General features: G+C 55.6%; 1 protein-coding gene across 4 annotated transcripts in view; it reads left to right on the top strand.

Moving 5' to 3' along the window:
- MYL3 (myosin light chain 3) overlaps positions 1 to 14,171 on the top strand; it is a 22,935-nt gene extending 8,764 nt beyond the window's left edge. For 3 of the 4 annotated variants that reach the window (XM_053599660.1, XM_053599659.1, XM_053599661.1), the window contains exons 2-7: positions 9,203 to 9,354; positions 11,543 to 11,570; positions 11,702 to 11,851; positions 12,492 to 12,665; positions 13,616 to 13,693; positions 13,779 to 14,171. In XM_053599660.1, the coding sequence (XP_053455635.1) occupies positions 9,226 to 9,354; positions 11,543 to 11,570; positions 11,702 to 11,851; positions 12,492 to 12,665; positions 13,616 to 13,693; positions 13,779 to 13,807 (588 nt within the window). In that variant the 5' untranslated portion in view covers positions 9,203 to 9,225 and the 3' untranslated portion in view covers positions 13,808 to 14,171. Of the gene's footprint in view, positions 1 to 8,184; positions 8,204 to 9,202; positions 9,355 to 11,542; positions 11,571 to 11,701; positions 11,852 to 12,491; positions 12,666 to 13,615; positions 13,694 to 13,778 lie in introns of those variants that run through there. The other variant, XM_053599658.1, reaches the window with a different exon arrangement.

Below are 14,171 nucleotides of genomic sequence, written 5' to 3'. Positions count from 1 at the left end.
CAGCCCAGCCCGCTCCAGTAGTCTCTTTAGCTACTCCCCCAGGGAGATTATGGGCATGAAGAGAATGGCATGTCCTCTCTCTGGACCCCAATGTCAGGCAAGGGGGGCCCTGGATGGTGGTGGTGGCTCCTGGCAGCCTGACCCCAGGAAGTGCTTCTACAGTGATGACAGTGATTACAGGCTGGGTGGAGGCTGTGAACATGCTAGTTGGGAGCCAGCTGGGGAAGGGCTCTCAGGACCCTAAGCATCCCCTGCTACAGCCACCATACAGGCTCTTCTGCTTATATGCCTTAGACCAGGACTCCTGAAGACAGGTCCCCTTCAGATGGGTGGTGCTTACTGAGTAACAGGGCTCCCTGGGGGTTTGGAATGCCCTACTCCCTCCCAACTTATCTGCAGCTTTGCCTTAGCTCCTGTGTTTGTGCAGAATTCCAGCCATTGTTCCCTTGTTGACTTGGCTATAAGCTTCAGCCCTCCCCCATACCTGAGACCTGGGCAGGGGCAAAGGTTTAGGGCAATGGGAGCACACTCAGGTCCAAGGATGCCCCACAGTGACATCAAGGGTACCCCATTGTACAAGTGTGAACACTGAGGACTCCAGAGGGGAGAGGCTCCAGGAATCTGTGATGAGACCAGCACCAGAACTGTGTCCTCTGTCCCCAGCAGGTCCAGATACCAGTCCCAGGACCAGTACCCTGATGCGCTTTGTATCAGGAGGATGATGCTTCCATGTCTCCTAATATTCCAACTGTTTCTCCAAACGGTTTCTTTTTCCAGCCCAGCTTCAGACCCATAGACACAGAATCCCCAACTTCAGCCCTGGCTCTAGAACCTCATGAGGCTCCGTGGGGCAGAGGGCTCAGAGAGCTGAGTGCCTGGCTTTGCCCCTCCTCATCCACTCTAGGTCCTATACTTGGGGGGTCCCGTGCTGGTCTGAGTGGTTGCTTCACATTCCTGAGCACTTCACATGCCTGAGGTCTCTGAACCTGCTGCAGTCTCCCCATAATCCCCCAGGCTGACCCGATGGGAACTTGCCTGTCCTCCATCCTTCTTTTCTTTTGCTTTCCTCTTGCTTGCTTGGGGTCTAAGATCTGGGAAAGGAATGGGTAGGGAGCCTTCCAGAGAGTCCTTTCCCACGAGAGCCGAGCTCTGACCCCATCCTTATCTGACCTGGATGTGCCAAAAACAACACCAGATGCTGAAGCTTACAAGCCCCACATCGGGGATGCTGACCTCCCTGTCCCAGCTGCTCGGCTTGGGCCTTTGTTTTCCCTTCTGTGAATAGGGTGGGGTGGGATGGCCCTTCAGGAGTGTGGGGGAAGAGGCAGTGGAAAGGCTCCAAACACCTGCACATACATGTTTATATACATACAGGCATGTACCACGCAGACCATGCCAAGCAGGCCTGGTAGGGTCCCCTGATTTCTGCTGTCTTCAGCCTTGTTCCTCCTCCCTATTGCTCTGATTTCCACCCAGGAATCACACCTGAGTGTTCTTCTAGACCTGCGAGCTCAAAAATGTGGTGTATTAGGGGTGTGTGTGTGGGGTGTATGCATGTGTAGCCAAAGGCATGTGAATGTGTGCAAAAGCATGTATGCACAGAAGTGTGTGGATGTGTGCGCAAATGTGTGAACGTGCATGCAAAGGCGTCTGTGCAGCGTGAGGAGGTGTGGAAAGATGTGTAGGTTCAGTGTGCATGTGCACGTGTGATTCCTGTTGGCCCCAGTGCTGATGGAAAGGAACCATGCAGAGTGGGCAAAGGCAGAGCAGGCAGCGTCCAGGGGCCAGTGGATATATCCAGACGGACAGCAGACTCAGACACGCAGGAGGGCAGGTTAGCCTGACTGGGCATCCTCGGTGTGTGTGTGTGTGTGTGTGTGTGTGTGTGAGAGAGAGAGAGAGAGACACATAACCACACTGGGTGGGTGGATATATAAATACCCACACAGGCAGGTACCGGAATTGATCCTAACTATTCTTGGCTGGGGACTTGGGCCATTTTTAACACAGCATCCACACCCTGGGCCACAGAGGCAAGGCCACAGCTGGTTCTGGGTAGGGCAGAGTGGGGACAGCTCTGGGTCTTGGGGGGGGCACCACAGCTAGGTGGGGTCTGCAAGGGAGCAGGGATGGTCTCCCAGCCGGCTTTGCCTCTCCACTGTCATCACCACCATTGCCTCCTTGTCACCCTCCTGCCTTCACCTCCAGCACTGTTGACTCCTTTCTCATCCTGTCCCTTCTGTCCAACAGCCTATGCCCACCCTCTTTTCCTGCACCCTGGTCTGGTGCCCACTCCTTGTCCACTGCGGCTGCTTCAAGGTGGGTTGGAGGTGGGAATGACCTTGCCTTCTGCCAGTTGGAAACCAAAGTAAGGGCTGACAGGACTGCTCTGGGAAACTGCATTCTTCTCTCCATTCTTCCCTACCTTTGTCCCTGGCCCACCTACCAACCTCTATCCCCTGTTTCTGACTCTGCTCCATCTCTCTCTGTTTCTGTCTGTCGTCTCTGGCTCAATCTCTGTGTCTTGGTCTCTGCCATGATCGAGGGTCCTTATGTCATGTCATCTCCAGTTTCTCCCTGATGGCCTAGGGGAGCCAGTTCCTTCTCCCAGCCAGCGTGAACTGTTTGCCTGAGACAGTTGGTCCATCCAGTCAAACAACCACTCAATTCAGACTCCTCATCTGACTGACGGGTTTTTTTTCCCCCTGCTAAATTTACTTGCATTTTTGACTGAATTGGCCATTCAACAGAGGTGGAGTCCACAGGCCCCCACCCTGCCCATGCCAGCAGATGAACAGGCTCACAGACAGACACGCACACAGAGCCAGAAGCACCCAGGTATGCTCATACCCATGGGTCACAGCCTCATGCTCATGGTGACACATATAAGCACACAAGATTACACATTCCCACAATCACACACGTGGTCCCATCCTCATGCCCAGGTCACACACACAGACCACACACATCCCTACAATCACACACATATTCATGCTTCATGTAGCAGTGTCTGTACACCCTTAGACCTGGAGAAGTCTTGGGGAAATACAGGCAAAGGGAGGAAAGAGTGTGGCCCAGGGTCGTAAAGGGCAGAACCTCAACCCAGCAGCCTGGGGCAGGCACCAATCCTCTCCTCCAAGGCATGCTCATGTCACACCCTCCTTTCTCCTCTTCAGCCTGTCCAGGTGGGGTTTCTGGTCATTTTAGGCTGCTGCTGAACCCCTGCAAACCTTAATAGCAGCTCCCAGACCCCTATCCTAAAAGGGGACTCTTTTTTTTTTCTTCCAAGGACAATAAATATTTGCTCTTTGGGAAACTGCTGGTGGGAGAGTACAGGGTTTGGCCCAGTGGCAGAGAATGTCCAGGGCAGTTCAGGGAGGCCACAGGGCATTCTGGGGGGAGGGGCAGGGCCCCTGTCCGGAAGCTGGACCAGCAGGCAGAACAGGGAAGCTGGGGCTCAGGGCTTCTCCTCACTCCATTCCCTCTGCCCCTTTCCTAGGTCTTTATGTTTTTAGCTCCCTTGAACAGTATGTTGGTACTCCCCCATCCCAGACCCCTCTACCCGAAACCTCACCTCTCAAGATCTTTTCTCTGCTCTCATGTACCCTTGACAGACCCTCATCCTTGCTCCTGTACTTAGAATGCATGGCTCCAGCTGGGATTCTGACTCTGGGCTAAATAAGGGGTTAAATCTTCCCACATTTTCAATCATCCTCCTTAGACCAGTCACTGATGCCCCCTGTTCAGGTCCCTGAAAACAGACTATTGCCCTGAAGTCAGGGCTGTGCCCTCCTTCCACAATGGACTGTGTCTGGCCAATGTTGTCCCCATACTGTCCCCCATGAAACCGTGGTCCCTGAGGCTCCTGCCTGCCCATCCCTCCGTCATGCTGAATTGGGCTCCCAAATATAGCGGCTGTGGCCACAGCCGGCCAGGACACCACAGCCCCAAGCGTCAGTCCTGGGCCAGGATCAGAGGGGCAGGAGCTGATTATAGGTCCCTGGGCCAAACCCAGGATTTGCCTGCCAGCCCTCTGGGCCCTGCCACCCCCACCCCTAGAACCACAAGGTTGGAGCATCTGGTCCCCGTCAGCACAGTGGGCAGAGGGAGGGGCCTGAGGGTTGTGTTTGGCCTGCCCAAGGACAGAGTTGTCTGTGTGTGGTGTGGGGGTAGTGGGGATGGGCTGGGACTCAGGGGCAGAGTCTGTCCTCTAAACCTAAGATCACCTTGCCCCACTCCTGTCCGTTGTAAAGGTGGGGAAAATGAGACCAAGAGGACCAGGGGCCAAGCTGGGTCATAGGAGCATGGGGAATCTCCTGCATTCCCCTTGGGCACTCTTTCCCATCTTTCAAAGCCCTGCGCTATGCCTCCGGGAAGTGGGCCACATCCTGTTGGTGGCAGAGCAGGCTTGCTGGGAAGTCCTCCATGGAGTCAGACTTAAACCCATGGCTCCAGGTCTGTGGGCTGGCGCAGTAATTCATCTCCTTCTCCTGGTTCTTGTGCTTTCCTTGTGCCACCTCTAGTCAGAGTTGCTAGGCAGCCTTTGCCTTCTCTGGGGCCATGGTACCCCAATCTGTGCAACTGGCTAGTGCAACTGGTCCTAGGGGCCCCCATGTGGGGTCTGTGTTCACGGACGCCAGCGTATGGTGGTGATTTCACATCTATGTGGACACACATGTGTGCCCTGGTTGGCAAGTTGCAGCCTATGGGCCAGCCTGTATCAGGACAGGGTCCCTAGGACCTGCTGTGCAGCAACATTTGACCTACTTCTAAGGCTCTGGGTCTGGCCCAGGCCGCGTTCTTGACTCCTCCGGGAAGTGTGGGCCTGTGTCCCAGCCCAGAGGCTGTGGGCCAGGAAAGGCGGGCCAGGGCAGGCCAGGGCAGCCTGTGGAGTTTGTGGCCTAGGGGACAAGGGCACGTGGGGAACCCAATCCTCTTCCCCTGCTTCTTGCTCTTGGGCCCAAGGGACGGCCAGGCCTCACCTCCTCCTAAACCCCTCCACGTGGCAACCATACTCTGAGCTCCTCAAATTGGCTCTCATGAGATGAGGGACATTCCTCATGCCCTTCTGAAAACTGCCAGGGAGGTCTGCCAAGCACCCACCCCACTACTTGCCAAGAGTTTACTCCTCCTCCCCCACCCCTCCCATGTCCATGCAGGGCAACAGGCTGTGCAGATCTGGAAAACCATCAGCTCCTGTCCTGGGTCCGGGTTTGGGGTTTGGGTTTGGATTTATAGTTCTGAAGTCTGGGTTTAGAGTCCAGAATCCTGAGGCCTGGGTCTTGAATCCTGGATCTGGGGCCTGTGTTTAGAATCCTGGGTCCTGAGACTGGGGTCTAGGATCTTGAGTCTGGGTTTAAGGTCTGGATTTGGCATCCTGGGATTTGGAGTCTGGGTTCAGGGTTGGGTGCCAGATTCTGGGTCTGGGTCCTCGGTGTTGGGTCTATGAGTAGTTCTGGACTTTGGGTTTCGGCTTCTGAGTCTGGGTTTCAGACCATGGAGCCTGAGACCAGGATCTAGGTTTGAAATTCTAGGTTCCAGATCTGGGGTCTGGTTTGGGTTGGGGTTCAGGACCAAAAGTCGGTTCCCAGCCCTTCTATGCCCCCTGGTGGCCAGCTTTCATACTTGAGTACCTCTTCAGGCTGTGAAGAGCTGGTCTGAATTGAGATAGGCAGGGAAAGGTGGCCCGTGGGCTTGGGGGGCAATTGCTGCTATATTGTTGTCCCAGAATGCCCTCTGCATCACCAGAGCTCCTGTTAGTCAGTCAGAAAGTCCCCGCATACCCCCTCACCCTACTCCAGGGATGGGGTTTGACAAGGGGTTTCTTTTTTTTTTTTTTTTTGGCCAGGGCTGGGTTTGAACCTGCCACCTCCGGCATATGGGGCCGGCGCCCTACCCACTTGACCACAGGTGCCACCTTGACAAGGGGGTTTCAGTCACCCTGTAAGAGATGGGAAGCTGAGATAGGACATTTGCTCATCTAGCAATTATTGAATGCCTCCTGTGTACCAGGTTCTGGAGATACATATGTGTGGAATGACGAAAGAGTCCTCCTGTGACAGCTGACAATCATGGAAGGGAGGACACACAGAAGAAACTGGAGAACAAATAAACTCATTTTAGGGGATACAAGGATGAGGGGTCAAGGAGAGACACAAGACAGAGAGCAGGTCCAGGGTGGTCTGAAGAGGCTTTTCAGAGCAGGTGATATCTCACCGAGACCAGAATCTCAGACCGTGGCCCAGGGGAGGAAGTGGCCCATGCCACAAACCTGGAAGGAGGCCAATGTGGCCAGAGGTCTCCTGCCTTTATCCATAGGCCCCTCAGAAGTCAGGGTCCACATCTTCCCCCGCATCCCCTTTCTGGGGGAGGGCGAGGGTAGGTGGCTAACTGAGGGGCGCTGGGACACACAATGTGCAAGTCTGTAGCAGACTGGACCACAGCTCAGACACCAGGGCTGGGGGAGCCGAAGCAGGTAGGAGCCAGGCCATGCAGGTCATTCCGAGATCTTGCCTGCCAGCTTGCTGTTCCTGAAGGGCACGAAGCTCAGGCTAGGACCTAGAAGGCAGAGTGAACACCCAGCCACGATGTGACCTGTTCTTACTGCCACTGCCACCCGCCTCTCCCTGCCTTAGCAAACATCCCCTATCCACCTGCCTGCTCATTTGCTCACACCCTGCCTTGTCTTGCTGGCAGTAAAGGGACAGGCCCCGAGAGGGCTCTGGCTGATCCCCGCAGAGTCCCTGCTAGGGGCTGTGTGTTCATTATAGGTTTGAAGGTGGGCCCATGGGTAACCTCTGGACACCATTGTTTGTAGCAGCCAGCAGGGACATGCCCAGGGTCAGAGCTCAGACAGTTGAAGTTCCTGCCTTAATCTTGATCTTTGTCCTGGTGAGGGAGTGAGAATGGCTGTGTGCATCCTGCCCTGTGTGTGAGGGAAGGGGACCAAGCCACTCCCTCTATGCTGTCACACACAGGCAGAGGAAGGTGGCAATGTGTGGCTTTGGCTGGCTTCATGAGCCTGTCCACCCCAAGCACAGACCCAGAAATCGAGGCCTGTGACACTCATGTCACTGACTTACCCCTGTTTGAGCAGTTGTTGGGTGATTTTGAAAGGATAGCAGTTGTGTAGGGATGAGAGAAATGGGATAGGGGAGGGGCCCTGTGTATGTCCTCTGTTCTGGGCCTCGGTTTCCCCATGATGAATGAAAGGAAATTGGCCTTGTTGGCTGTGCCTGTGGGTGACTAGGGCCCCCGTGTGACTTTTGTCCTAGGGGTCAGCAGGCCTGGGCGATGTGGCCACCCGGGACCTCTCTGTGTGTGTCCCCCTCTGGCTGTCTTCTCCTCTTGTGATATTTCTGGCTCATCTCTGCCAACCCTCCCCCCACTCCTTTCTTTCTCAATACTGTTGCCAAACATCTGGAAGAAAAGTGAAAAACTTGCCCTCCCCAAATCCCCGGACATTGTCAGATTTCCAGATGTGGGGTGTTCTGCCTTCCAGATGAGGGGAGGAATGTGTTCAGCCAGGAGTGGGGTGGGGGGCAGCCCCAGGCCTGTACTGCTATCCCCTCTCTGCAAGGTTGAGTGACAGGATGAGAGGGACCGGGCCCAGCAGGAAGAAGGAGGGGTGTCCCAGGTAGAGGTCCCGGGGGATCCTCCTTTCAGGCTCAGACTGCAGCCTCTCTCCACACCAGGAAAGGCCCTTGGGGATTGGGGGTGGGCCTTGCCTCTGAAGTTTCTATCAAAGGCTCCAGGCACTTAAAAATAACCAGGAATACCTCCTTCCTACCCCCTAGACACAGACACTGGGCAAGCAACAGAGCCCAATGTGTTTGCAAGATGTCCCCCTTCTGGGCGTCCTGTGCCCTGTGCTGGAGCAGCCTCATGCCACCCTCCGCCTTCCCACCGCCCCACACAGTGGCCCAGCCAGGCTGCACTCTGTCACTGCTATCTGCTAAGGGCTGACACAAGGGGCAAACCCTGGTCAGCACATTGGGGTCCCTCAGAGATGAAAACCCTCTCAGGGGCCCCAGCAGAGAGTCAGCAAGGGGAGGCATGGAGCCATGCGGAGCAGGAGTGAGAAGCCTACCGGGAGAGGCCCAGTGGAGCACCGCGGGCTTTGAAAGTGCCAAGCAGAGGAGGCGCAGAGGCGCTCCAGCAGGGAGTACAGTGGGGAGCCTGGCCCCTGAGTGTGTAGGGAAAGGTGGGTCACTGGGGCTGTAGAGAGGGGCAGGAGGAAGCCAGGGGTTTAAACCCGAGAAGCTGGCCTCAGGGCCAGGCAGGCACTACTGGGGGAGGCTGCGGGGGTCTGAGCGGTTGAGCTGGCCTGGGGTGACTGTCCTTGAGGGAGCAGCTCATTATATTACACCTTGGGGTGTTCCCAGAGACCCTGGGACCCATAGCTAGGCTGCAGCTGCCCGCCATGACCAGACACTCACACACAGCCACATGTAAACACACCCAGACATAAACACAAAAGCGACACCCACAGACACACTCACAGAGACATACACACAGATGCACATATGTAAACACCCGATACGGACCCACAGAGGCAACTCACAGACACCCCAACCCCCCCACAGACACAGACATGGTTCCCAGACACACACACAGACGCACACAGACCCCCTCCACACAAACATACACACATAGACCCAGGCAGAGACACACAGAGACAACACACACAGGCCCAGCCGACCCCCCCCCAACCCCCATGGACACAGGGAATTTGATGCATCGACAGGAAGTTTAACTCAGGAGATGTCCTTGGGTAATTCTAGTCCTTCTGGCCCCAGTATGGCACACGGCGCACATTGGGCCAGCCTTCCTGTACTTGTTCGATTTATTAAACTGCTGAGGGGCAGCAGGGCCCCTGTGTGGGTATGTGGGTATGTGTGCACATACATACCAGTGTGTGCATATGTGTGCACTGAGCAGGAGCCTCAGTCCCCCTTCCCCCTCCCTCTCCCCAACAGGTGACTGGGAGGAATGGAGAGCCCCCCTCCCTCACCCATTCCTGAGCCTGAACAATGCCCTCCCCAGGCCCCAAAATAGCCCCTGAGCTGAGCCAATGTCCTTTTATGGCCCTGTCCCTATTGTGCACTGTAGGGTGGGGCTGGGGTCATGAGGTGTCTAGGCAGGATAAAGGAGCAGGCCAAGCTGCTCACCTACCCCGCTGGGTGCATCCTTTTCTCCACAGTCCTCTCTGTGCTCACTGCCCCAATGGCCCCCAAAAAACCAGAGCCCAAGAAGGATGAGGCCAAGGCAGCACCCAAGGCAGCTCCAGCTCCCACACCAGCACCTCAGCCTGAGCCCCCAAAGGAGGTTGCGTTTGATCCCTCCAAAATCAAGGTGGGTGTGGGAGATGGGTTATGGAAGGAGGGGTGGGACAGGTGACTGGATCCCACAGTGGACCTACACAGTTGTGGGTCAGGCTCCGGAAGTGAGCTGAGGCTGGAAGCTTCTGTGCAGTGGTCAGACAAGCCCTGCTTACTTTAGGTATCAGGAAGACTGCAGTAGGAGAGATGGTGGTCAGGGCTCCCTGTGTGCTGCTGAGAGCCCAATGCACTTTCTAGGTGGAGCTCTGATTGGGGTTTAAAGGGACTCCGTTTGGTGGTTTTGAAAAATGACTCTCTTTTGTCCTTCTCCCTGGACCTCATATCCTTGGAGTTAGCTGTCCCCCTCCCCGCTGTAACCAGACAGAGATCTTCCTTTTCCTATTGAGGGGTCCCAAGTTTATGTCAAGTCCCCAAGGGTGGATGAGGTGGAAGTAAGGGAAGCAGGGCCCTAGCCTAGGCTGAGTCACACTTACCCTGCAAGGTCACTGTGCCCAGAGCTGGTAAAGACCTAAAAGCTTCTGGGCCTCAGGTTTTAGGTGGGGAAATTGAAGCATAGGCTAGATAGGGACATCCTAAAAGCCATGCAGGAAGCTGGTCATGGAGCTATCCCAGTGGCCTCAGGAGCCTCTCCCCTGCACCCCACTAGGAAGTGTTTCCCAGTCTAAACTTGGAGGGAGCCATGACTCCCACCTGCGGCATCTGCATAACAGCACCCTCCCTGCATCCTGCCTGTTCCCTGTGCTTGGCTGGCTACCAGCCACTGCTGCCCTGTCTGCCTCCTGAAGGGCCCTTTGGAGCTCTCTCTGTCCCCTCATGCCTAGCAAGACCTACACTCTATCTGTACAGTCGCACCTCCTGTTCATGAGCCCTCCTGGAGATACCTACTCATGTTCTTTGAGACAGGGGTTCAAGTCCCAGCTCAGCTTCCTCACAGTTGCCAAGCTCCTTCGCTGCTCTGAAGCTTGGTCTCCTCTGCTGTGAAACAAGAACATAAGCCTCCCTTGCAGGGCTGATAGGGACGATTCGGAGCACATGCACTTAGAGTTGGCTCCCTGTCCCCCAGCCATCCTGGGGTCCATGGTGGCACCAGATCTGAGGGTAGCGCAGATTCCCCTCTGAGAGGCAAGAATAATGAAGTCCCCTCAAGCTGACAGGTGAAGGACAGGGGGCTTTTGCCAGGAGCCCAGGTAATGTAATCTTAGCAGGTTTCCGGAGGGAGAGATCTTTCAGGGGGCAAGAAATAGCAATTTGCTCTTCTCAACACTGGCTTGAGTCAGCCAGGAGGGATAATCATGGCAGGGTGCACTATGGTGGTTGGGTGGGGCTCCCAAGGAGCAGCAGTGGGAAAGGTGCCAGTTATGCCCCCTCTCCCATGTTCCTTTCCCTTGTGTGACCTTGACCTTGGGGCTAATGACTGCAGTGATAAAAATAGAAATAGTATGGGGTGAGGAGAGGGTCACCGGGTCTCAGCAGGCCTCCTGACCTCAGGGTAGCCTCAATGTGGCCTCAGCAAACACTGGGCAGCACCACCCTCACCCTACTCTGTGCTAGGCTATGCGAGGTACCCTGGGGCCCACAAACAGGGTGTGTGAGTGGCTGTGCCTAGCTTTGAGGGGTTCTGCACAGGCACACACATGCAGACATACACACATGCGCACACATGCACATTTGTGCACACTCCATCCTGTGCTGCCACAAGCCCTCTGACCTGTATCAGTACCTTCACTCCTTCTGCCACCCCAAGGTCTTCTATCTCTTTTATGCTGACAGTGCTGGCCACTGGGTTCTGGGCAAAGTTAGCCTGGTCAGGACTTTTGAATTAGGCATATCTGTCTAAAACCAGGAGCATCAAGTAAGGCCTACTCTAGGATGAGGCCTTGAGGAGCCAGGCCACCCTCCTCACTATTGCCCAGCCATGTGGCCCTGCCAGACATCAGGGCCTGCCACGGCCCTGCCAGACATCAGACATCAGGCCTGCACAAACTCAACACTTCCAGATTGGATGGGGTGGGAGGGTAAGGAGGGAGAAGCATGTCAAGGTGGACCACAGGAGGTCCTAGGTGGTGGAGGCTGTCTGATGCTGGAACAGACAGGCTGGGACAGCTGAGGAGCTGGGGCCTAGACTGGCCATGGAGTGACCAGGAGGAGGCCTGGCCCCACCCTTTGAGCCTGGAACTCAAGTCTTTGGGGTCTCTTTTCAGATCGAGTTCACGCCAGAGCAGATTGAAGGTGAGCAAGGACCTTGAGCCCAGGGGTTATGGGGCTGGGCCAGGACTCCCTGGTCTGAGGGTGGAGTCCTGGTGTTCGAGTGAGGTGGGCTCTTTCCATGAGTATTGAAGCTTACTGCCCTTTCCTGGCAGAGTTCAAGGAAGCCTTCATGTTGTTTGACCGCACACCCAAGTGTGAGATGAAGATAACATATGGGCAGTGTGGGGATGTCCTGCGGGCTCTGGGCCAGAACCCTACACAGGCAGAAGTGCTCCGCGTCCTGGGGAAGCCGAAACAGGAAGGTAGTGCACCCTGCCTCAGAGCCCCTGTTAATGCCAGTCCCAGGACTCTATGAGGGAGGGCTGCCATCAGTGGTGGGACAGCATGAGGATCTGTCTGCTGAATCCCCTCCGGACACTCTTCCATTGTCCAGTGAGGACACTGAGGCTGGTCTCAGAGCCATGCTCAGAAGTTGACAGAGTGATGGTTTGCTGGGCCATCTAGCCCCAAGCTGATTTGCCAGGCTTCCTGGTTAGAGGGGACTGATACCTATCGAGGAGTGAGACCCAAACCCTTCCCTCCAGGTTCTGAAATCTCAGGGAGGGTCTCTGATTGTCCCAGATGCTCCTGACTAATCACAGATGGTAGGGATTGTGAGGTCTCTAAGAACCTCTAGGGTAGGAACGTTTCCCAAAAGTAGATGTGGGTTATTGGATGGAGCCCCTGTGGTGGAGTATGGCCATAAACTCGCCTTGTGAACGGCAGAGGGCTATGGAAACAATGCCTTTCTCAGCAGACAGTAAAGTGGCTTGTGTCAGTGGCATGCTTTGGAAATGGTAAAGTGGTATAGACTGGTTTGGGGACTGTGTGAGAGGTGATGGCTCCTCATTATAAGGCACAGGGGAAGACTGCCCACCCCTCTCAGACCCTATCTCTCTGCAGAGCTCAATACCAAGATGATGGACTTTGAAACGTTCCTGCCCATGCTCCAGCACATTTCCAAGAACAAGGACACCGCCACCTATGAGGACTTTGTGGAGGGGCTGAGGGTCTTTGACAAGGAGGGCAATGGCACGGTCATGGGTGCTGAGCTCCGCCACGTGCTGGCCACACTGGGTGAGGGCGACCTCTTCCCCATCCCACTCCTTCTTTTGGAGCACCCTGGGAGAAACCACTCTGTCACCCACCAAGCCTGTGTCTCACTTGTGAAATGGAGAGAGTGATGTTATTTAGGTTGGGAATACAGAGCCAGCAGGGACAGCTCTGGGAATGGAGCAGGGCAGGAAGGTACATTCAGATCAACTCAGTCCCGGTGTTCATTGAACCAAGGTCAAATTCCTGGGCCACAGCACTAGGTGGTCTCGGGTGGGCTGGGTGGACATCCTCACCTCCATGGGGCCCTGGGCACCTCTCACTTACATCACTTCCCTCAGGTGGTTGGCTGGCTGGGGCCCCCTCCTCAAAGTGACTTTTTCCTGCAACAAACATGTATTGGGTGCCTAGTGTGTTCAGCTCTGTACTAGTCCCTGGGGTTGTGTGTGCGTGTGTGTGTGTGTGTTTGTAGGGGCAGAAGGGTGGGGAAGCTGCTGTTGACACTCTTATAGGAGGATCAGCACAGCACACAAAAGTGCCAAAGCAAGAAACTGCCAGACTTGTCTAGGGGGTAGTGGGCTATCTTTTGTTCACCTCCACATCATCCCCCAAGGTCCCCAGCCTCACCCCGTGGGCCCTTCCTCTAGCCTCAAAGGGTTGTCTTAAGGGAACGGTTTCCAGAGGGGTGCGGGGCCTGGCTTCCTCCTGATGGAGGGAGCCCCTGCCAGCCTAGTTGTGACAGAGGACAGTACACACTAGTTATGCAAACACCAAGCTACCCGTGCTCAGGCCCTGCCCTTCTGATCATTAATTCTCCTGGCCTCAGAAGTGGTGGTGATGGTCAGGGGCTCTGAGCGATGCTGGTGGGAGGGGGATAGACATTGGAAAGGCAGAGTCACCATGCAGAGGGATTCAGCAGTTCCCCCAGCCCATCCCCCCGCCAACAGTGCTGACTCAGCTCCTGCTCCTGCCAGGTGAGAGGCTGACTGAAGATGAGGTGGAGAAACTGATGGCGGGGCAAGAGGACTCAAATGGGTGCATCAATTATGAAGGTGGGCTCAGCAAGGGCGGGGGCTTCTGGGAGGAATCACTGGGACCAGGCTCAGCCTTGGCAGCTCACCCTCCCCTTCGTTCTAGCATTTGTGAAGCACATCATGGCCAGCTGAGCCCGCTCCAGGTGAGCCCCCACCCAGATGAGCCCTACTCCTTTCCTTCCCTCCTGCTGCCACTGCCCCACCCACATCCCTGCCGTTTACAGCGCACATCCTGCTGCCTCTCTCTCTCCTCCTCTGTAACCCGGGGCTGCCTTTGCTCTCAGGGAGCCAGGGGAGGCCATGCTGGGACATTTCTCCTATGTGTGATGCTGACACCAGTGGCCTGGAGTTGTGGGAAGGAGGGGAGCATTTGAAGACTCCTGTGCAAGCTCTCAGATCTCTCTGCATGGTTGCCATCTGTGGCCTCATTGAGGGCCTGTGACTGTATCTCTGTCCCCACCCTATGGGCCTCATGAATAAATGGCTTCCTTCCTTC

The sequence above is a fragment of the Nycticebus coucang genome, chromosome 8, assembly GCF_027406575.1.
Source record: "Nycticebus coucang isolate mNycCou1 chromosome 8, mNycCou1.pri, whole genome shotgun sequence".
NCBI classification, from domain to species: Eukaryota; Metazoa; Chordata; class Mammalia; order Primates; family Lorisidae; genus Nycticebus; species Nycticebus coucang.
This window is presented reverse-complemented; position numbering and strand designations above follow the sequence as displayed.